We start from the raw sequence: 21,263 nt of genomic DNA, 5'->3' as shown, positions 1-21,263 counted from the left end.
TCAGTTGGGAAAACTACTAAGACAGTCTACAGGTTTTGGGCACACTGACTCAGCGCTCCAGAGAGTGTAATCTTGTGAACTTGTGACATGCAGTCTGATACTACGATTTTAACCAACGACATTCTAATAATTTTATGTTAGACAAACACCTACATTGATATCCTCTTTTTATGATTTGTAAGAACAATCACGATCTTGATTATTCACCTTTCAGGTGTGAGTTTGAGGTTGATGATGCCCTTAAAATGGGCGAAACATGTCCCTTGTAACTTTTTATGATAAGATTTAATTCTTAATTTACTAGATCTCTTTGTATTGAATAGGTGGATATTAAAAATAACACTTGTAACATAGTTTTTATTTACATACCACTTAGTCGAGCAGCTTGTCTTCTTTCTGTCAATTCTTCCCAGCCCCAACTTTGCGACATTTCTGGAATGCTACTCTTTTGTCGGAAATCACCCAGAACAAATCAAGCTGCTGTTCTTTGGTTTTTTTCCAGTTCTTAAATCAAGTAATCCTGGTGAGGGTCCCATACACTGGACTATACTCTAGTTCAGTTCCTATATGCCTACTAATGGCAGAATTTTTGAGACTTTCTTCAGATGCACTGATAATCAGACAAATTTGCACAATGATAACAAAAACTCATGACATAAATAATGACATATGGGGTTAGCAGCCACATCATTTACAGAGCTAAAATCACATTTTCAATTTGCTTTATACCCATTTTAACAAGATCTGTAATCTATGTTATAGTTCTCACCTCTAATATATGGTATCCAAATCGTAATCCCTTTAAATTATATGAATTTCTATTTCTTTAGAATCTCTTGAAGGTTTTGCTGGAATGCAACAACATTATGTCCATTGAAACCAGGTAAAAGCTCTTGAAAAATTAAAAAGCTTTATATAGAAAGATAGGAACAAGGAAAGGAATAAATAATAGAACAAACACAATGGGAAGTCGGTATGGGAAGAGGGAGCAACAGAAATAGGAGACAAGGGTAAACATGGAAACACAAAAGGACAAGGATAGTCTCTACATCTTCATACACTGCTGTCTTCAAATAGACAGGCTCTCTCCTCATCAATCCCAGTTCTTTTACATTTTTGTCTTATCGATCCCCGATGATCTTGTTTCACTTCCCAGCTTCATCAGGACAGTGGGTATCTTGATTTAACACTTGTTTGTACCTTTCCAATATTTATATTATCTTGTTGGGATCCCTTTCTCCTTTTGTATTTATCTTTCTCTTATGTTTCTTCCCTCTTTCTGTACTTCTCTGGCTTTCTTCTAGCCTACACTTCTCACATCAAGATGGCCCCTCAATGAGTGTTAAATGGGTAAGAAAGCTGTGAAAAGGAATCTTATCAACTATGATGGTGTTGAACGATTCAGGATTTGGATAAAAGGGTGTCATAAGGTTGTTTGGTCTAGAGTTATGCAATCTGAAGAAAATCCAGGATGTTGTACTGAACATATCAAACTACTGTTTCAAGATGTGAAAAAAGGAAGAAAAGGCAGTTCAGTATATTGATAAAAGAAAGACAAATTAAAAGACGTTGGAGATCAGTCGTACAGCGATGAAAAGATAAGATAGTTCATAGGACTATGAAACTGATACAGAAGTAGAACTCAATAATGTTCAGAAAACTTATGGAAAAAAAAAAGGAGTCAGATTGAGAAATTGCCCAACTTGGAAGAAGCCAAAATATTCAACGAGTATGTGATGGTGTCAGAGGACATCATTAACATGACCGAGGTTCCTAAGACTTACAAAGACGTACTTGGGAACTTGAAGATTTATCAAAGAGTGCCAAGGTGATACTATGTAAATGGATTTTTTGGCTGAAGACCAAAGCAGATGGCAGCATAGATAAGTAGTAGACTTGACTTGCTGCCAAGTGTTTCAGCATGAAGATGTTGACTATGGTCAAACGTTTAGTCCAGTTGCAAAGATGGCAACCATTCAAACACCAGTTGCAAAGATGGCAACCATTCAAACACCAGTTGCAATGGTGACAACTATTCAAACCATTCTGAGTGTTGCTACAAGTATAGGTATCATGTGTCAACAGCCTTCTGGATGGAGAATGTAAGGAAAATCTTGTACAAATTGAAGAGAGGTACACGTTTAGACTGTTATAATGATTCAGATTTTGGAGGCTGTTCAAAGACAGGCTGATCAACATCTGGGGTTGTCATTAACTATGCAGGAGGAGCTATTCTGCGGTTAAGCCATTGAAAAGCTGTTGTAACTACAAAGATGCACTCAGGAGATGCTGTCAATTGTGTACACTGTTTATTTATTAAATTATATACACGTTACAAACACACTAAGAACTGGAAGAAGAAGAAGAAGAAGAAGAAGAAGAAGAAGAAGAAGAAGAAGAAGAAGAAGAAGAAGAAGAAGAAGACTGCCACATTAGCATGTCAATCGACTACCAACACAACAAAGTCACAACGTGAGTTCACACACTTGACTAACGACTTTCGCTAGCAACTCTCGCTAACAACTTCACTCCACTGCCCACGACCGTCTCTTTATATACCCTGCCTGGCCAGGCTTCTAGAAAAGTATGACCCAACATGTTTTTTTTCGAATCTTCTCGAGTCTCTAAATAGAATGTTCTATACAATTCTAGCAACAAAGATGTGTTGCTCTGGACTATTACCCTGCATTGCACAACATTACATTAGATTTATACATCATATTTACAGGTAATAATAAATTATAGACTGTTAATTATGTGTCCTTACATTAAATAAACTCTTATTAATATACATACAGCAGATGTATCGTGACATAACCTCACATGTTTTGTTACACAAGGGAGATCATACAATACACAAATAATACGACCATGATTTATACCAAATAAGGTCCGTACATAACCATGTAAACAACAACAACAACAACAACAACAATAATAATAATAATAATAATAATAATAATAATAATAATAATAATAATAATAATAATAGACATAAACAACTTCATAGCCACACCTCACAAGTCATCATCATAATAATAATAACAACACCTACTAACCAAGCTTGATATTTTCATTAAGAGTTTCCAAGTTATACTAGTCCATTACGCTTGCATCAAAGCTATGGTGGTAATGTCAACAATCAAGGCAGAACTAGTTGCAAATGAAGCTGTGAAGGAAATCATTTGGCTCAGTTATTCAGCAAAGTTACATAGTTGCTTCATGTTCCAATTTCGCAGTTTGACAATTCAGCAGCAGTAATGTTGGCTCAAAAGCCTGAGTTTCATTGTCGAACTAAACATATATCCATCAAGCATTTCTTCATCCGTGAGGAGCTTGCTGAAGGAAGATGTGGAGTTCAACAGATTTCAACTGAGAATCAGGTGGCAGAAATAATGAATGACCAAAAACACTGCCAAAGGCATATCTGAAGCTTTTATGGAATCAAAAGTGACTTGTAGAACAATTTTATTTTGAGCCTTTTCTTTTTGTACATTTTTGTTCAACAATGATAAGAGTTAAAGTATATTCCTTTTTTCTCATATGAAGTTTAAAGAATAGTGTTCATAAATAAGTAAAGTAACTACATTGAGAGACTTCTGTTGAAGTTAGTACTGCATATCTTTATAAATACTTCAAGTTAAGGTTTCAACACAAAGTTAAAAATAAGTGCAGTGCTGCATTTTTCTTTGAACTGTGAATAGTAACACTGTACTCTCCACATGATGTTCAGTTTATGTGGTTTATATATCATCATCATCATCATCAATGTCCCACTCCAGTCGCCCGGGTGTGGTTTACAAGCCTCCTCCACTCCTTTCTCTCCTTCCACTTTTCCTGCTCCATTACTTCCGCCACATCCAATCCAGCTTCTCTAATGTCCTTCCAAATCTGATCCATCCACCTTCTTCTTGGTCTTCGAACTGATCTCTTTTCCTTAACTTCTCTTTCCAATTCCCTTCTTGCTACTCGTTCCTTTCCCATTCTTTTTACATGTATATTTCTTCTAAATTCACCTTTTTATCATCATTTCACAACTTAAATACACATTCCAGAAACTCTCTTTCTATTCCAGTGCACCGCACAAATAAAAATTAATAGATCGTTTGTAGTGACCGGCACCAGATTATGGAATTCCCTGCCAGCTCATGTCAGAGAAACTAGCTCTTTACAAAAATTTAAAGTCACCTCCTGAGACTACCTGCTGAGGACAGCTGACTGAATGGTTGAAGTATGAATGTGTACATGCCTGAGGATTAGTCATTATTAAGAGTTTTTAGTATGAATTAGTTTTAGTATTAACTTAGTAATGTATTTAAATTTATTCTCAATTCTATTAATTTTTGTAGTTTTAACTATTTTAAATATCTCAGTATTTTATATAAGATTTTGATTAGTATGTGGTTAAGTGGAAGAGAGGGCCTCGAGCCCTAACTTTGCCACTGAATAAATAAATAAATGAATGAATAAATAAATAAATAAATAAATAAATAAATAAATAAATAAATAAATAAATAAATAAATAAATAAATAAATAAATAAATAAATAAATAAATAAATAAATAAATAAATAAATAAATAAATAAATAAATAAATAAATAAATAAATAAATAATCAATCAATCAATCAATCAATCAATCAATCAATCAGTCAATCAATAAAATGTCTGAACCATGTCGGTCCTGCTTTCTGTATGTTCTGTAGTAACGATTCTATATTCAGCTCTTCTTTGATTTTAATATTTTGAATTCCATCTCTTCTTGTCTTTTTAACCGATGTTCTTATTAATTTCATTTCCACTGCTTGGATCTTACTATCTTGTCTCTTATTAGTTACCAGGCTTTCTAGTCTGTATGATACAATTGGTATGAAATACTGTTTATATAATGTTAATTTCATTCCCTTGGGTACTTTGTCATCCCATTGGTTTATATAACTTGTATAAAAGTCAGTCTATTAATAAATGGAATTGTTTCTCAACTAAACAGCAGCAAGTTAATTATATACATTTTAAATTCATCAAGTATTTATGTACACATGCCTGATGTGTGAATTAAATACTGAAAACAATGTGGCATAACCCTTATATACTCAATGAGTATGTATGTACTGTATTTGCTTTTTTACTGTCTTTAGTTTCACTGTAACGGTAATTGAAATGGAGTTAGTATGTGGCAAGTGTAAGGGAAGAACCAATCTGTTTGGTGTCAAAACAGTGTAAGTGCTGCAATCCAGGATGTTGTTTCAGAACCACTTCACCAAACTGTTACTTTGTCTGACGGTGAAGGGAGAGATGTAAAATTATACCTCTTTGCCTCCAAACCACTTGTAATAAGCCAGCTGTAGTAAATGTGAAGACTGGGTGTATGAAGTTGTAAAGGCGCACATGAGTTTCAAATAGTCAGAATGACTATTGAAGATTTCCATTCAAATGAAAACATGAACGAATCCCTAAAACATTAGTGTTGTGGGGATCAGCAAATTTCAATGGATCCATTTAAAGAAGGATCATCTATTCACCCTTTACTACAAGTGCTCGCTCAATGAAGATCTGGAGTCATGAAAAAACATACGGTTGGACACCCAACAACCAGTGAATTAACTTTAACCCCTTCGTATTAAGTGCTTCCAGAAATCACCACTGTAAACTATTATGATTTACAGTCTCTTCTACAATATTTTGTACAAATTCACCATGAATTTTGCAAACCATTCAAGCATGGCCAACAGAAGATAAATAATGTCTTCTGCATTGGCGTCTTCTTCGACAACAGAGGACGAAATGATGATGACGTCGTGGAATACTTCTGGGGTTCATACATACATACATACATACATACATACATACATACATACATACATACATACATACATACATGCATACATACATACATACATACATAATCATTGATTCTTAATATTAATTTTTTATAATAAATTTTATAATTTTGTGACAGTGAAAAAATGAAATGGCATATAGCTTTTTTAGTGCCGGGAGTGATAAGGACATGTTCAGCTTGCCAGGTGCAGGTCATCGTGATGATGATGAAGACGACCAGCCCCCCGTGCCAGCGAAATGAACCAATGATGGTTAAAATTCCTGACCCTACTGGGAATCGAAAACATTATACAGTGTATAAGATATTTTTTATTATCCATAACATTAACCAAAACCTATAATTTTTTAAAAGAAGCAGCAGCAGCAGCAGTAGCAGCATGGCCACAGCTACCATGTGCAGACATTTCATTTTGATGCCATTTGGCTGTTTACTCATCAATTTCCATTTTACTCTTGGCCTACCAAAACTCTCATGGCTGAGTTTTAATTAATTTTGTCGGGTGAACACCAAATGTGTCACCAGAGATCTTTTTCAACTGACATCATATGACATGGAATGCTGAATGGACTTTTTTTCCACCTTTCAAAAATCTGACTACCTCTGCCAGGTTTGAATCCAGTGGCCGACACTTTATCGCTGATCCGCAGAGCCAGGCAAGTGACTGAATTGGAAGTAAAATGGTACAAGTGATTCCTCGCTTGCATGAAAGAAAAATTCTTATATCAAGGGTAATAATTATTAGGCATTGCCTAACACTTCATATACAAATGCACAATACTACATAGAACAGATTTATATTAATAATGTTTTGATTAACATCAACCAGAATTTACAATTAGATTCAAACTTTGCAGCTCTTTTCCTCAGAGGTATATTTTTGCTACTAATACCCCTTTGCTTCTAACACTCTCAATTGAGATGTTTGCTAAAGCATTGAGTCATGGTAGAGCGCAGATATATTTTTATTACCGTAATTTTAACTTACTAATGTTACATTTTCCATTTGACACTGAAATAGGTAGGCTATAGTCAACAAATGCAGAATATACAATGGAAAGTATATGATATAAAAAATTATTTATGGTATTTCATTTCCTACCATGAAATAAATTAAAAAAGGGACTCAACTGCTGGAAATGATTTTTGCTATAAAAGTATAACTTTTTCATTTAATACATAATATGAATATTTTCATTATTTTGGTGCGCTGGGCCATGGCATGCCTGGTCCATCCCTGGGGCCAGCCCTGGATTCACACACCTTTCAAAACATTAAAAGATCAAAAACTATGTCATGGAGTTTGTATGAATGGTTATAAATAAGTATGAGGAAGATAATGCTACTGATAAATAATAGTAAAAAAACTCAAATGAGAAAATAAGAATTATATCCACAACAAAAGGCATTCTATTTACCATTATATTGATGTATATCTCTGGTAAAGATGTTCTGATCTGGTAGGTGTTCAGTGGAGCTGTTATGTTGCTGATGGTATCTACAGGGGCTTATGTTGAGGAGCTCTTCAAATTCTCTCTGCATTATTAGTGCAGCAGACTGATCAGAACACTGTTGCAGTTCCTTCAAAATGCATGTTGTACCTTCATCATATGTACTGTTGTAGGAAAAAAAAAAAAAAAAAAAAAGTACAATCACCAAATAATTCAAAGATGAAATTCAACCAGGAGGGATTAAAAAACTAATCTAACATGGCTCAACATGTACAGGATACTTTTGTGAATGCTCAGAAAAATTAAACCTATCTAAGATAAATCAATGAGCTAATGACAACCATATGTATGGTATATAGCACCTTAAGTTATTTATTTAAAGGAATAACTGAAGTGTAGACTATGTAATTGACTGTATACAATAATCAACACTACACAATGAACATTAACATTCAAGAACAAATATATTACTAAAAATGTTAAAGTACTTAAATTTCCAATATCTTATTATCACACTTAAAACAAAGTACTGAAATATGAGGGACATAAAAGCCTATTTTGGCTGTTAGATTCTCAATCCTCCTGATTCCCACCTTTCTAAGGTCACATACTGCTCATTAGTTAGCCTAATAGCCAGCACTGGAACTCTCTATGTTGCTTTTGTGTCCTGATCTGTAGTTTATAAAGAATTCACACTTTATCAAAATTAATGTGAGGGAATATAACTCTGTAATGCAAAGGTAATATTAGGTCATAAGTCACGCTGGCACATCAAGAGCTGAGAAAGATTTAGAAGAACTGGGCTTGAGAACCCCTCTATAAGAGAGCAGCGTGAAGATGGAGAATTTTGCCATTTTATTCATTCATACCTGTCCTGTCTCCCTTCTCACCTGTCATTAATGTGAATTTAGAGTTAGTTGTGTTATAGATCTATACCTTTACCCTAACAAGAATAGTTCTACAGAATGAATTTGATAATTTCATACTAGTATAGAAATATAGATGACCTGTTTCATTTCTATTCAATTCCATATTTTTCCTCACACTTATCCGTTACCTTCTCATATACTATAATCATACTTCAACTCTGGCTTCGAGACCTCCATGAATACCACACAATCTTTTGTGTTGACCCTGCTGCTGAATTTGTGATCATAAAAATGTCTATCTTAGGCTCACCTGCTCCTTCCTACACTAGACCTAATCCCTATAATAATCAAATCTACTAACAGTATAGTGCTTGTCAGAAACAGTATTATATACTGTCCTGATAAATGTTGTTTTCTGCTCAACCCAAGCTAAAATAAAATAAAATGGAAATACTTGATCATAACATACCTACACTCTCCATCCAGTAAAAGATTTGTTAAATAATCTTGCACTTCACTGAAGTTTTTAAGTTGCAGTATTTGTAGACAGTGAAGCAATCCATAACTGCGATGTTGTACACACTGTACAGTTGACTTGCTGAAGTGTTCTACAGTGAATATTCAAACCAGAAATATAAGTTAAACCATCAAATATAAGAGAACATACCTACTACTGCAAACATTTGATACTGTAAACAGTACAATACCTGTTTTATTTTTGGCTCTCCTACACTTAAATCGTGTACCTTCTCTGCATAACTTCATCAATTTGATAACTTGCAATAAGTGATCAATATCTATGGAAAATCACTATACTATGAAGCAGTTCAATTGTTAAAGGGGAATAAACTTAAGGATGGAATTTCAGTGAGAATGGCCATAGGCAAACTCTCAAAATAATGAACACCTCAAAAGCAATAACCTCTGATGACCATGTTTTGAGTATGATGATGGTGGTGGTGGTGGTGGTGGTGGTGGTGGTGGTGGTGGTGGTGGTGGTGGTGGTGGTGGTGGTGGTGGTGGTGGTGATAATTTTTGTTTTAAGAGGAAGTACAACTAAGCAACCGTCCTCTATATAACACTAATCAGAGAGAAAAAAATGGAAGGGATCCGACACTTCGAAAAATGAAGGTATCAGGCAATGGAAGACAAGGGCCATGAAGGGCGTGAAAATGAAAGACTCTCTAGACCTCAAGTGCTCTAATACCGTTGGGGTCAGAAATGATGAAAGTGAGGAGCCTGGCACAAGTAAGTGGAAGCAATGCCAGGACACAGCTAAGGGCCCTGTGGTTGCCAACCCACTCTCCCAAGTTAAAAGCCCCTGGAGCCCCCTTTTAGTCATCTCTTACGACAGGCAGGGGTTACAGTGGGTGTTATTCTACTGCCCCCACCCACAGGGGGTTTGAGTATGATATAGGAGACAATCAAAATTCAGATGAGTTCACGATTCAAGAAGGGTAATTTATGTTCTTGTGACACAGAGCAATCATTAAGTATATTGTGGAGGACTGCCCTAGAAGAAAACTTCAAGTTCCATAACTTGATAAGCTTGGCTGAGTGGCTCAGACAGTTGAGGCGCTGACCTTTTGAGCCCAACTTGGCAGGTTCGATCCTGGCTCAGTCGGGTGGTATTTGAAGGTGCTCAAATACGTCAGCCTCGTGTCAGTAGATTTACTGGCATGTAAAAGAACTCCTGCGGGACAAAATTCTGGCACCTCAGCGTCTCCGAAAACCGTAAAAGTAGTTAGTGGGACGTAAAGCCATAAGCATTATTATTATTATTATTATTATTATTATTATTATTATTATTATTATTATTATTATTATTATTATTATTATTATTATTATTATTATTATTATTATTATTATTATTTATAACTTAATAACACAATAACTATAGGTTTTAGATATACCAAGGACCTCTTCCATGGTGGACATGAATTAAACATTCAGAAATATGGCTACACATTTGAAGTAAATGTAGTATATTTCTGTCTATTACAAAGGGAAATGATGAATGGTGCAGATACCTTGGAACTTAATTTGTTCATTTCAGTTAAGAGTCACGTGCTTTAGTTTACATCATTAGTTAAGGTGGTACTGAGCATGTGGTAGCAAGTTACAGTTGAAGCAATGGCAAATGAATTCCAGAAAGATCGTGAGGCCACAAGACTGGTGAGACATGATTTCAAAGTAGCATTGCTGCCATCGAGTATGGAAAAGAAGGGAAAATGACTGATAACAAGCATCAAGAAAGAAGACCCACCAGGTGCATGCGAGCTTGATATCAGTCGAACCAGGGAGTCATCTGTTTGGAGACTTAAGAAGATTCGTTCCTCCAAATTATCTCTGCAAACTGAATAAGGATGATCCTGACAGGTGGTTGGAAATGAGTGAATTTGATTTAAGGGAATTGTGAAAAATCACAAATCCTGATTTCAAAAATAGCTTTTTCCTGCTAACTCTGTATTCCATATGAACAGATCTGTTAATCAACACAATTGTCATTATTTTGCAAGACAGAATCCTCGAGTAATTGAAGAGACATGTTTAAAATGTGAATTGCTCACAATTTTGGCAATGATTGGAAAGGAAGGATTGTTAGGAATGCAAATTTTGGAGGAGGCTGTCAATGACGATTAGTGTACTAATATCCTTCATCAACTTAAGATACCAGTGATACAATGCAATGAAGACAAATATTACTTATTCCAACAGGATGGTGTACTCCCTCACTAAAATATTTTAGAGAAAGAAATTTTTAATTGCAAGCTGCTAGACAGATGGTTGGGAAGGAGAGGGCTGACCAAATTACCAGCGTACTCACCCAACCCACAGACTATGGCTATTGCTTGTGGTGTGATTTGAAAGAGAAGGTTTACACTTGGAAATCATGAGACATCAGTATGCCAAAAATAGCAACTGAGGAAGGACTTCATGCTACTGCAGTGGGCATGTATCATAAAGCAACAAGTGAGTTTACAGAGTGTTACCAATGGATGCTTAGATGTGAAGGGCTCTTGCCTTATCAATCCTAAATCTTCTACTGTCCATCCATTGATGTGGAAAGTATGGAATAAGAAGAAAGCTGCATAAAGACAGAAAAAGGTAAGAATCAAAAAGATGATGAATACGGGTGGTAAAAGACTAGGAACACAGGACAAACAGAAAAGAAGAGGAAAAGAAAACACCTGGTCAACACTATGCTGTTTGCCACTTCTTTGTAAGGCCTTGGTAGGATCCAGCTGCGAGTGACTTCACCTAGTTAGGGCTCCACTGCTTGCCACTGCTACCACCAGTCAGAGACAAGCCAAGAGCGCAAGGCCAGCCCCTTTGCTACCAATTTGTGATCTCACTGCAGACCTCCCCCTGATGGCATGAGAAAGAATGAGAAGGGGAAATCTGAGCTTTTGGGTTCCAGAGTCTCCAGGGACTTCTACTATTATTAAGTACCTGGAAGGGCTGGCCTCCCTATTTAAGGCATGCTGAACAAGCTTCAGTAGTTCAGTTTGGGTTTAGTTCTGCCAGCGATCGAGACAGTTCAGTTCTGTCAGAAGTTCAGCTGAGTGAGTGCAGCTGTAAGCTCTGGATCAGTCAGTGGACAGTGAAAACTGAGAGCCTTTGGTACTGTGTGCAGGAATTGACAATGAGTGCGGGACAGAGCAGCTGAGCGACAAGACAGTGAAGGAAGACTGCTGTGAATGTACGGACTGTGTATCACATAGAGAAATGTGTTGCACGAGTGGAAGCTGTGAACTCTGCGAGCATGATAGTGATAGTGTACAGTAAGTGTGATTCTGAACTGCCCTATGGTCTCAGTGACAGTTGTAGAACGTGTAGTGTGACTGTTTAGTGGTAAGTGATAGAGAGAATATTGGTGTGACTGAACTGTGAGAGCAGAGAGAGAGCATAAACTGGTGTAATCGTGTGCCTGTGTACTTGTATAAACAATTATTAGTTAGTTCATAAAACTTAGGTTAAACACTACCGGTTGTGTGTTTATTTACCTACCCACCTTCACATTACAATAAGTAATGGAAAGGAGCAGACAAGTGACAAATCAAGTCATGAAGTCATATCCAGAAAGTCTATTTGAAGACGGCCAGTGTGTATTTCTCTCTTAGTGATGCTGACCTGTCCTCGTGTATACCTTATTAGCTGTTCTTATTCATGTTCCTATCCCTTCTACATTGTTATGAATAAAACCCAGTCAATTTTATCACTCTACTTTATTTCAGGATGACCCGAGAAATGCATACACATATATGTGAACACACAATTCTATTCAACCATGAATGAACACACTCGTCTCTCACAGCACGATTCCAGCTGGACAGTTTTTACCTGAAGGAGGCTATAATCCTAACTGACAGGTCTTTCACTTGTGCTCATGAGTCCAGTCACCCCACACTACACGTGCATACAGACAGCTTGGTTTGAACTTAACGCTACTCACCACATAACACATAATGACTGTTCCTTGGTGCAACTCCAGAGAAATTCTGGTTATTCATACAGTCAAACACAAAGAACAACTATACAGCAACAGCTCAACAGTCCTACCCAGCAGGACAATACTCTCACAAAAATGACCATTAACACTGTTCCAATTACATCCATGATAGCTGCTCCAGTTGCTGACTCTATGACAGTCCTCAGTCCACAGAAGAGCACACACACACACAGTACTCCATCCTGTACCTGACGATACCATGATGACAGTAGACAGCAGCTGTCTTCAGTCCAGCTACTCACTCGACACTCTGACACTACAACTGTTGCCTCAGCCCAGCCACCAAACCCCAACACATCGAGTCCAACTCTGGACTCCAATGCGAGTCCAAAATTGACTGACTATTTGTGGTTCCTCCTTTTTATAGCTCGGGTGATGTGTACCAGAATATTAGCAGTGTGGCTAGAGACAGAACATTCTCGCTGCACCTCGCAGAAAGGCATGGGGAAGCAAGACAAATAATAATACATTTTATTGCAGCCAATGGCCAAAAAGGAATTTGCATTAATAATAAAATCACATTATTCATCTTTGCAAAATGCTGTTAGAGATTCATGCCGACAAGTACAAATCATAGCACGGTATCTTTCACAGATCTTGTCACAACGTTCACAAACACAGTCCGTGACTGGTTGATGGAACTTCTTGGTTTTACACAACTTACAAATGAAAGCCATCTATGGCAAAGCATGTAACCAAATGTCTGAGCTTGTATCCTCTTCCTTGCCAGTCTTTGTAGAGCATTACATCCGGGTTTTTTTTTTTTTTTTTGCAAGTTGCTTTACGTTGCACCGACACAGATAGGTCTTATGGTGACAACGGGATAGGAAAGGCCTAGGAATGGGAAGGAAGTGGCCGTGGCCTTAATTAAGGTACAGCCCCGGCATTTGCCTGGTGTGAAAATGGGGAAACCACGGAAAACCATCTTCAGGGCTGCCGACAGTGGGGCTTGAACCCACTATCTCCCAATTACTCATTACGTCCGTTGAGTAAAATTTGCTCCATATGTCTCTCTTCTTTGCACTTAATTTCTCTACAAATTGCAGATAAGTTGACAGAATTGGTAGTGGCAGGTAATAATGAAGGCCCTCTACGATGCCGTATTGTCTGGAAATTGTAATTTCTATGCAGTTTGAGGTTGGTATTTTCTGAATTATTTGCTTGAGGCACTGCATTCTTTCTCATTAATTTGTATTTGACTGATAGAATCAAAAGCTTTTGAGAAGTCAATGAAGATAGCACATAGCTTGCCCCCTGTTGTTGCTATATCTTCTTCCATATCATCCTGTAGACACTTTATGGCCTGTGTTGTACTCCTGTCTCTTCTGAAACCAAATTGTGCCTCTGGTAGCTGAGCATCCAATTCACTGATCAGACATTGACATAGGAGCCTTGTTAGGATTTTAAACAGTGTGCATTCGAGGGCAATGCCTCTATAGGCATTTGGATCCTCGGTACTTCCCTTACCTTTGTATATTATTTTAATTGTAGACTTTTTCCAGTTGTTTGGAAACATTCCTTGCTTAAGGTATTGGTTTAAAACATATGTAATTGCTTCTTTTAATATAGGGAGAGCAATTTTGACATGCTCATCACAAATATTGTCTGGGCCACAAGCCTTACTATTCTTGGAGTAGTTTATCACACCTGCTACTTCCTTCTTCTATTCTGGTGTATTTACTGGTTGGCTGGGAGCTCCCCAGTCAGCTGACTTACTAGATCCTTCAAGGATGTACCTGCAGTCGCTTAAGTGCGGCCGGTATCCAGTATTCGGGAGATACTGGGTTCGAGCCCCACTGTCGGCAGCCCTGAAGATGGTTTTCCGTGGTTTCCCATTTTCACACCAGGCAAATGCCGGGGCTGTACCTTAATTAAGGCCACGGCCGCTTCCTTCCCATTCCTAGGCCTTTCCTATCCCGTCGTCGCCATAAGACCTATCTGTGTCGGTGCGACGTAAAGCAAATAGCAAAAAAAAAAAAAAAAAAAAAAAAAGATGTACCAAAAGGGACCACGATGGGCTGGCATGTAACAATATATAAGAAGATGAAGAATGAATAAGTACAACGTAATCTGCATAATCATTAACAATTTTAATGAATTATGATTAGAGTTCAGATGTTCAGGAAATGTTGTATTTTTTTCCCATCTTCCATTTTGGCTATTTATTGAAATTTAGCACAAACTGGATGTTTCTGAGCATATGTAGCCTTATCTTATAGGACTTATAAATACATATTTTATCATTTTTACTGCTTTGGTCATATTTCATCATTTAATTTTTATGATCATATTTTAAGTGCAAAATGTACTGTCAGTGATTATTAAAGTCCAACTTACTTACAAATATCAAGGAACTGATGAAGCGAGTGTATTTTGTGCGTGAAACATGTATGAATAAATGAAATGAAATGGCGTATGGCTTTTAGTGTGTGTGGACTAATGAGGGCAGAGTTGAATATGGAAGGGAAACAAAGGAAAACTGACATGAAATTATACAGAAGATTAGGAAAATAAGTTATGTATGAGAAGAATGGCAATATCAGAGATTGCTTGAAGACCATCTCCTACTTACAAAACTTGCAATAATTAAAATAAACATAAAAAAATATTAAAAGTTAAATATATATGTAAATAATGTTTGAATAATGTAAATAAAAATGTAGGCATATAATGTAAATAGTAGCTTTTAAGAATGAAAGAGCTAACTCTAGGCGCAAATATTGTTATGTATTTTTGCTGTTTAGTCAGTCCAAATCCTGGATAAAATGTCATGCGAATCAGTTTCAAACATATTGAAATACGAAACTTTCAGTTCAAGAATACGTTTGATTGAAGGTATGGATTAAAGTGAGCGCTGTTTACAGGGCACCACACTTCCAAGAATAGGTTTGATTGACATGTGTATAGTAGGTATACGAACCCTAATGGGTGTGAATTTCATTGGGCGAGATTTACAGGACACTGACGCGTATTGTATTTCATCTTAGTTTACATCACTAGTTTTAGAATAACTTCCTTTAGAGTGAGACTTGTGGTGTGGGTATTTATGTCCAATGGAATGTCACCCCAGTTAAAAGATAAGTAAATAACACAAGGGCTTATCTTCTTATCTGTCTTAGCACTTGTAGCTCGTCACCACTTCAGGCAGTGCCTAAATTATCTTTCTCCGCACACCTTTCTAAAAATTTCAACGGAGACAATTTTCAAGGCTTCAGAGTTACATTAACAGCGACAGAGCTGATGTAAGGATACCTAAAGAAAGTGTTAAATTAAAAAATTGCATTAAAGAGTTTGGGGAGAGAAATGCTTCTCTACCAAAGAAAAAATCCTCTTCTGAAAAGTGTGCAAAGTTAAGGTAACTGTGAAGCATAGCATAGCAGCAAACACTGCTGGACACAAAAATGTTGAGATAAATGGAGAATAAGAGGTACCGTAAAGTGGGGTAACTTCGGCCATACAGGGTAACTTTGGCCACTGACAAATAGCAACACTTATTTTCTCCTGCCTCCTCTAGTGAGAAAGATGAACCACTTGCAACAACTAAAATGCACATACAATAGAATGCTCTATCAACACTCGGTAATCCAAAGAATGCTGGCAGGCTCATTGTTGAGTCAATAGATTTTTTGCGCAGCCCTGAATATTGTCTTGTCTAGTAACAGCAGAAAACAAACTGATCCCCAGCCCCAGCATTCGATTCTCCATTCCAGTGGTTTATGGGGTCAAAATGTAAGTACATCTGGTAACTGATGAACAAAACTTGATGCCTTTTATTCAAATAGGTTTTCCAGGGAATAGTTTTGTGATAAAAGTTGTCCTCTTCCAGGGTAACTTTGGCCATGCCAAGAACATAGAGCAAAACATTATGCAGTCAGGGGTATTGTAATTACAATCCTGTTTACTTCAAGAACACTTTAGAAGAGATTAATAAAGGCACAATAACAATAAATGGGGAAGTTTATCGCAACAGGGAGGGGAAAGACGGTTCCCATTTTCAATGATTAGTAGACAGATATCAGCTGACATGAATGATACACATTTAAGAACTTGACTGACGGCCCAGATATTTTCTAATTTAGAAGACAGTGTTGTATGAGGACGGTCTACAAGATTGCTTCTTTCTGACCTCCTTTTCTCTCCATACAATTGGGCTTTATGATTTTTGTACCTTTTATTTATTATCTTTTGTACCATTACAAATATTTATGCAATGCAACATGTAATTTGTAATATCATACAATGCTTGTACGCTTAAGCTAAATAAAATAGTGTCCTCTTTGGGGAAAATGTGAATGTGATTACTATATATCTCTTTCACCACAAATCATTTTAATTTGTTTGCGATTGTTGATACTGGGCATTCTGCAGGTTTTAAAAACTATTCTCAATGGCCGAAGTAACACTACATCGAAGAAAACTTCATTTCTTGAGTTATTTATATGGCGGCTGAAGTTATCCCAAAACATGGGGTAACTCCGGCCACTCTTTTGATAATCATAATTCATTACTGAATAACAATTTGAATTATGTTCATATTTAAAATGAATAAAGAATAATGAATAATGAATAATGAATGAAGAACCTGTATCAACAAAAAATATCAGAAAGATGGACAGTGGCGGTTAATACCTAACAAAGTCGTGTACAAAGAGCTAGAACCCATTACAGATACTATGCGTAAGAGGAGACTGGGATTCTTTGGACATATCATGAGGATGCAGGACTCGAGACTTCTGAAACAACTAGTACAACACAATCTCGTCTCAAAAAATACCACAACAGGATGTAAATGGATCAGAGAAATAAGAGAGGATCTGAAGGAAATAGGCCTTACAACAGAAGACACCAAAAATAAGATAAAATTGAATACAAAACTCAAGAATACAAACCTCCCCTTTACCCTTACACAAAACAAACCAACAACACGCACACTTTCAACTGAGGAAAGGGCACGAAGATCGGAGCGTCTGAAGAAGTACTGGGAGGACCGCAAAGCCCGAACAATCCCTTCAAAGAGACCTGAACGACGGACTGACTAAAGTGATCCTATGTGGTCATAAAAGAAGAAGAAGAAGAAGAAGAAGAAGAAGAAGAAGAAGAAACTTGACAGAACTTATATTATATTTTTCAGAAAATTAGACGTAATATTTCACATTTTCATTTTTAAAATATGCGAGGAAGTGGCCGAAGTTTTTACTGTATGCATTTTTTCTATATTTTACTTCAATTAAATATTTTATGCTGTCGGCGAATTCTTAATTCCGATAACAAATACAATTTTCATTGGTTTGCAGGAGCAGAAATGTGATCTCTGTCACCATTATGTAAGACTGCAATATTAATTACAAAAAGGTCTTCAGTAATAACCACAGTTTAATGATTGATATTGAATTTATGATAGAGACTAGTGGAATTAAGTTTTAAAAGAACTAGTAAGGATATTAATTGAAGTCTTGCAATTAGACTGTATAATGAATTGTATCTTTAATATATAAGTGGCAGTCAAATGAAAACCAAACATCTGCTACAACGGGACCATGGAATGGTTTTATTCAAAAGTAATTACCAAAAGCGTTAATACATTCATCCCACTGGGAGACAAGACGATCAATTCCACTTTTTTAGAAAGAGGTAGGTTGCTAACGGATCCACAACCGCATCTACTCTTGCAATTTCTCGTCCGAATGAAACCAACGACCACAATAATGTTGTGAGATGGACAGCAGGCAATGGTATGGTGATAAACGGGGTTAAAAGTCAGGTTGTGAGTGTCACAAATAGGAAAAGTCCTCTCAGTTTGAGTTAGTGCGTTGATGGAGTGAAAGTTCCTTATGGGGATCACTGTAAGTACCTAGGTATTAACATAAGGAAAGAACTTCATTGGGGTAATCACATAAATGGGATTATTATATTATACAGTTATGATATGAGACTCAGAGCCAACAGAAGGGCGGTTACTAACGCAACGGTAGATAACAAGTAACAACTTACAACAAACACTGAACATTATTCCAGAATCTACCGGCATTTCTCGACAAAGGTCTCTGATAATATTTCCTACCTGTACAAAGGGCCACTTCTTCTACGATAATTCAACTGATGTTTCAGTTTCACCTTTACTTATATCTACCTTTGAATGTTTTAATACCTTCATGCTTATGACTTTTTTAGTGGCCTTGGACATGTTGTGTACATGACCTACGTTTTTGTGCTTATGTTTATGCCCTCATTTTGTTGGCAATATACTCATTATCACATTGGTGAAAAACAAACATTTTTATTTGAACCATTTTAATTGGAATTACATATTTTTAATGGAAGTTTTAGTCTCTGACAAGATAGTTTTAGTATGATCATTGACAGTGTTCCATTAACACGTTTTTATTAATGAATCAATATTCACATTGTATGTACCAAATTTTAGTAACTAGCTAATATTTTAGCTTCTATTTGTTTATTATATGTACTTTTGAAGATTATTTTAGGCTGAAGATGCCCTAATTTAAGGGTGAAGCATGTCCCAAATAAGTGTTATTGTGTTTATGTAACCACTTTAAGTGGAAATAAAGTATTGAATAGGTAGATTAGTGAACACCATTATTATTTTTGAAATTCACCAACTCAATCGGCGCTTCCCAACTCGGTTCAGCTTCCCCCCATTAAAACCCCTCTCACCCCCCACATAACTAAAACCCCACCCCCACCCCCACCCCACCCCCATGACACAGCCTCTTTAGTTGCGATATCCATGGGATAGACCCCGACATTTCTGAAGAAACTATAATCCAAGAATTAAATGTGGAGGGCATTCTGGTAAGGAAGGCCTTCCGGATTAAGAACAACTCAGGCCCAACCTTCATGGTCCGAATCATCCTCCTCACCTCCCAGGATGTGGATTGCATCCTGGAAGGTGGGGTTTCTATATTCAGGCACCACCACCAGGTGGAACCCTCCCGTACCCCCGCCCCTCAACCTATTCAATGAGAGCGCTTCCTATCTTATAACAAACATGATACTGCACACTGCACCGCCGAACATCTGGTGTGCAGCCACTTCTCGCAGTCCCACACCACCTCCCAATGCCCCAACGTGCAGCTCCCCCCCCCCAAATGCAACACCTGTGGAGAATCCCACCCCACCTACTCCTCTAAGTTCAATTAATAAATTTCATTGTTTGTCCGTATTGAACCAAGATTACAACTTTTATTATAATTCGGAACCACCTTATTCAATAGATAAAAACTGTTGTTTAGATGAAATTACAACATATATTTCACATTTCATATTTCATATTTCAATCAGAACTAGTTTCGACGCCCTTTTTGCGTCATCATCAGCTGATATAGGTTCTTGGAAAAATTGGCAATCACATAAGTTTATTTACGTCAAATTGAACACAATTTAAAACCATATTAACAACCTAAAACTGTGTTACAATTATACTGTTTATACCGTTTCAAAGTCCATATTTTCTACAAGTCCGAGACCTTAAATTGATGAAAACAGATGTAAACCGGTTTGATCACTAATAAACTAATGTGGATTTAAAAGAACAACAACTTAAAAATAAAATAGTCTTGAAGAAACATTAGCTTAATTTAACACACTTCTTAAAACGTGACGTAGAATCGTATTAAAATAATTCAATAAAATCTTCAGAGTCACTGTAATGGAGCAATCCTAGTATCCTACTATCACGGATAGTCACTGTAATGGAGCAATCCTAGTATCCTACTATCATGGATAGCGACTCTGAATTGTGTTCAATTTAACGTAGATAAACTTATGTGATTGCCAATTTTTCCAAGAACCTATATCAGCTGATGATGACGCAAAAAGGGCATTGAAACTAGTTCTGATTGAAATATATGTTGTAATTTCATCTAAACAACAGTTTTTATGTATTGAATAAGGTGGATCCAAATTATAATAAAAGTTGTACTCCTCTAAGTGCAAAGCCCACCCCCAACCACCTGAGATGCCCCAACACTACCCTCCTAATCTTTCTTTCCAGCCCCTACCCTCGAAGATATCATCTGATTCCTAATTATCTCCCTCCTCAACATTCATCCCTACCACCGCTCCCTAGTCCTATCCCAACTGCAGGCTGCTACCAACCAAACCCTAAACGTCCACTTCCAGACCTCCCACTCTGGCCTCAACACCCACTTCCACTTCACCCGCCTCGAGACCCTTGTTTAACCATAGACCCTATTCCTACAAGAAGATCCCGGCATCTGGAACCCATCTCCATCATCTTCCTTAATATCCACTCCTTCCAGTCCAAACACCTACACCTCAAAGCCTTCACCACCCAAAATCCCTCCCACATAATCATTCTCAATGAAACCATGCTACGCCCCCACCAGTCTGCCCAGCTTCACTATTCACACAGCAGACCACCCCATTGATAAGGGCCAAGGTGGAGCCGCAATAGCCACCTGCACATCGCTCCCCATCCCCATCCTCACCCACACTCCACCCCACCCGCTCTCTTTCCCCAAATCCCTAGCCATCACAGTCTACTTCCGTTCCAGGATCCTACACCTAGCCACCATATACCACCGGTCTCACGTCTCCCTTCCTCTAGACT

The 21,263-nt window shown here is 37.2% G+C and overlaps 1 protein-coding gene across 1 annotated transcript in view; it reads right to left on the bottom strand.

Moving 5' to 3' along the window:
• The window catches only part of LOC136858508 (uncharacterized), a 144,577-nt gene that overhangs the window by 62,010 nt on the left and 61,304 nt on the right, over positions 1–21,263 (bottom strand). The window contains exons 5-6 of the mRNA XM_067138105.2: positions 8,627–8,765; positions 7,256–7,452 (exon numbers count right to left, since the gene is read on the bottom strand). Coding sequence (XP_066994206.2) covers positions 7,256–7,452; positions 8,627–8,765 — 336 coding nt within the window. The remainder of the gene's footprint in view (positions 1–7,255; positions 7,453–8,626; positions 8,766–21,263) is intronic.

Source organism: Anabrus simplex, chromosome 1, assembly GCF_040414725.1.
Source record: "Anabrus simplex isolate iqAnaSimp1 chromosome 1, ASM4041472v1, whole genome shotgun sequence".
NCBI lineage: Eukaryota > Metazoa > Arthropoda > Insecta > Orthoptera > Tettigoniidae > Anabrus > Anabrus simplex.
This window is presented reverse-complemented; position numbering and strand designations above follow the sequence as displayed.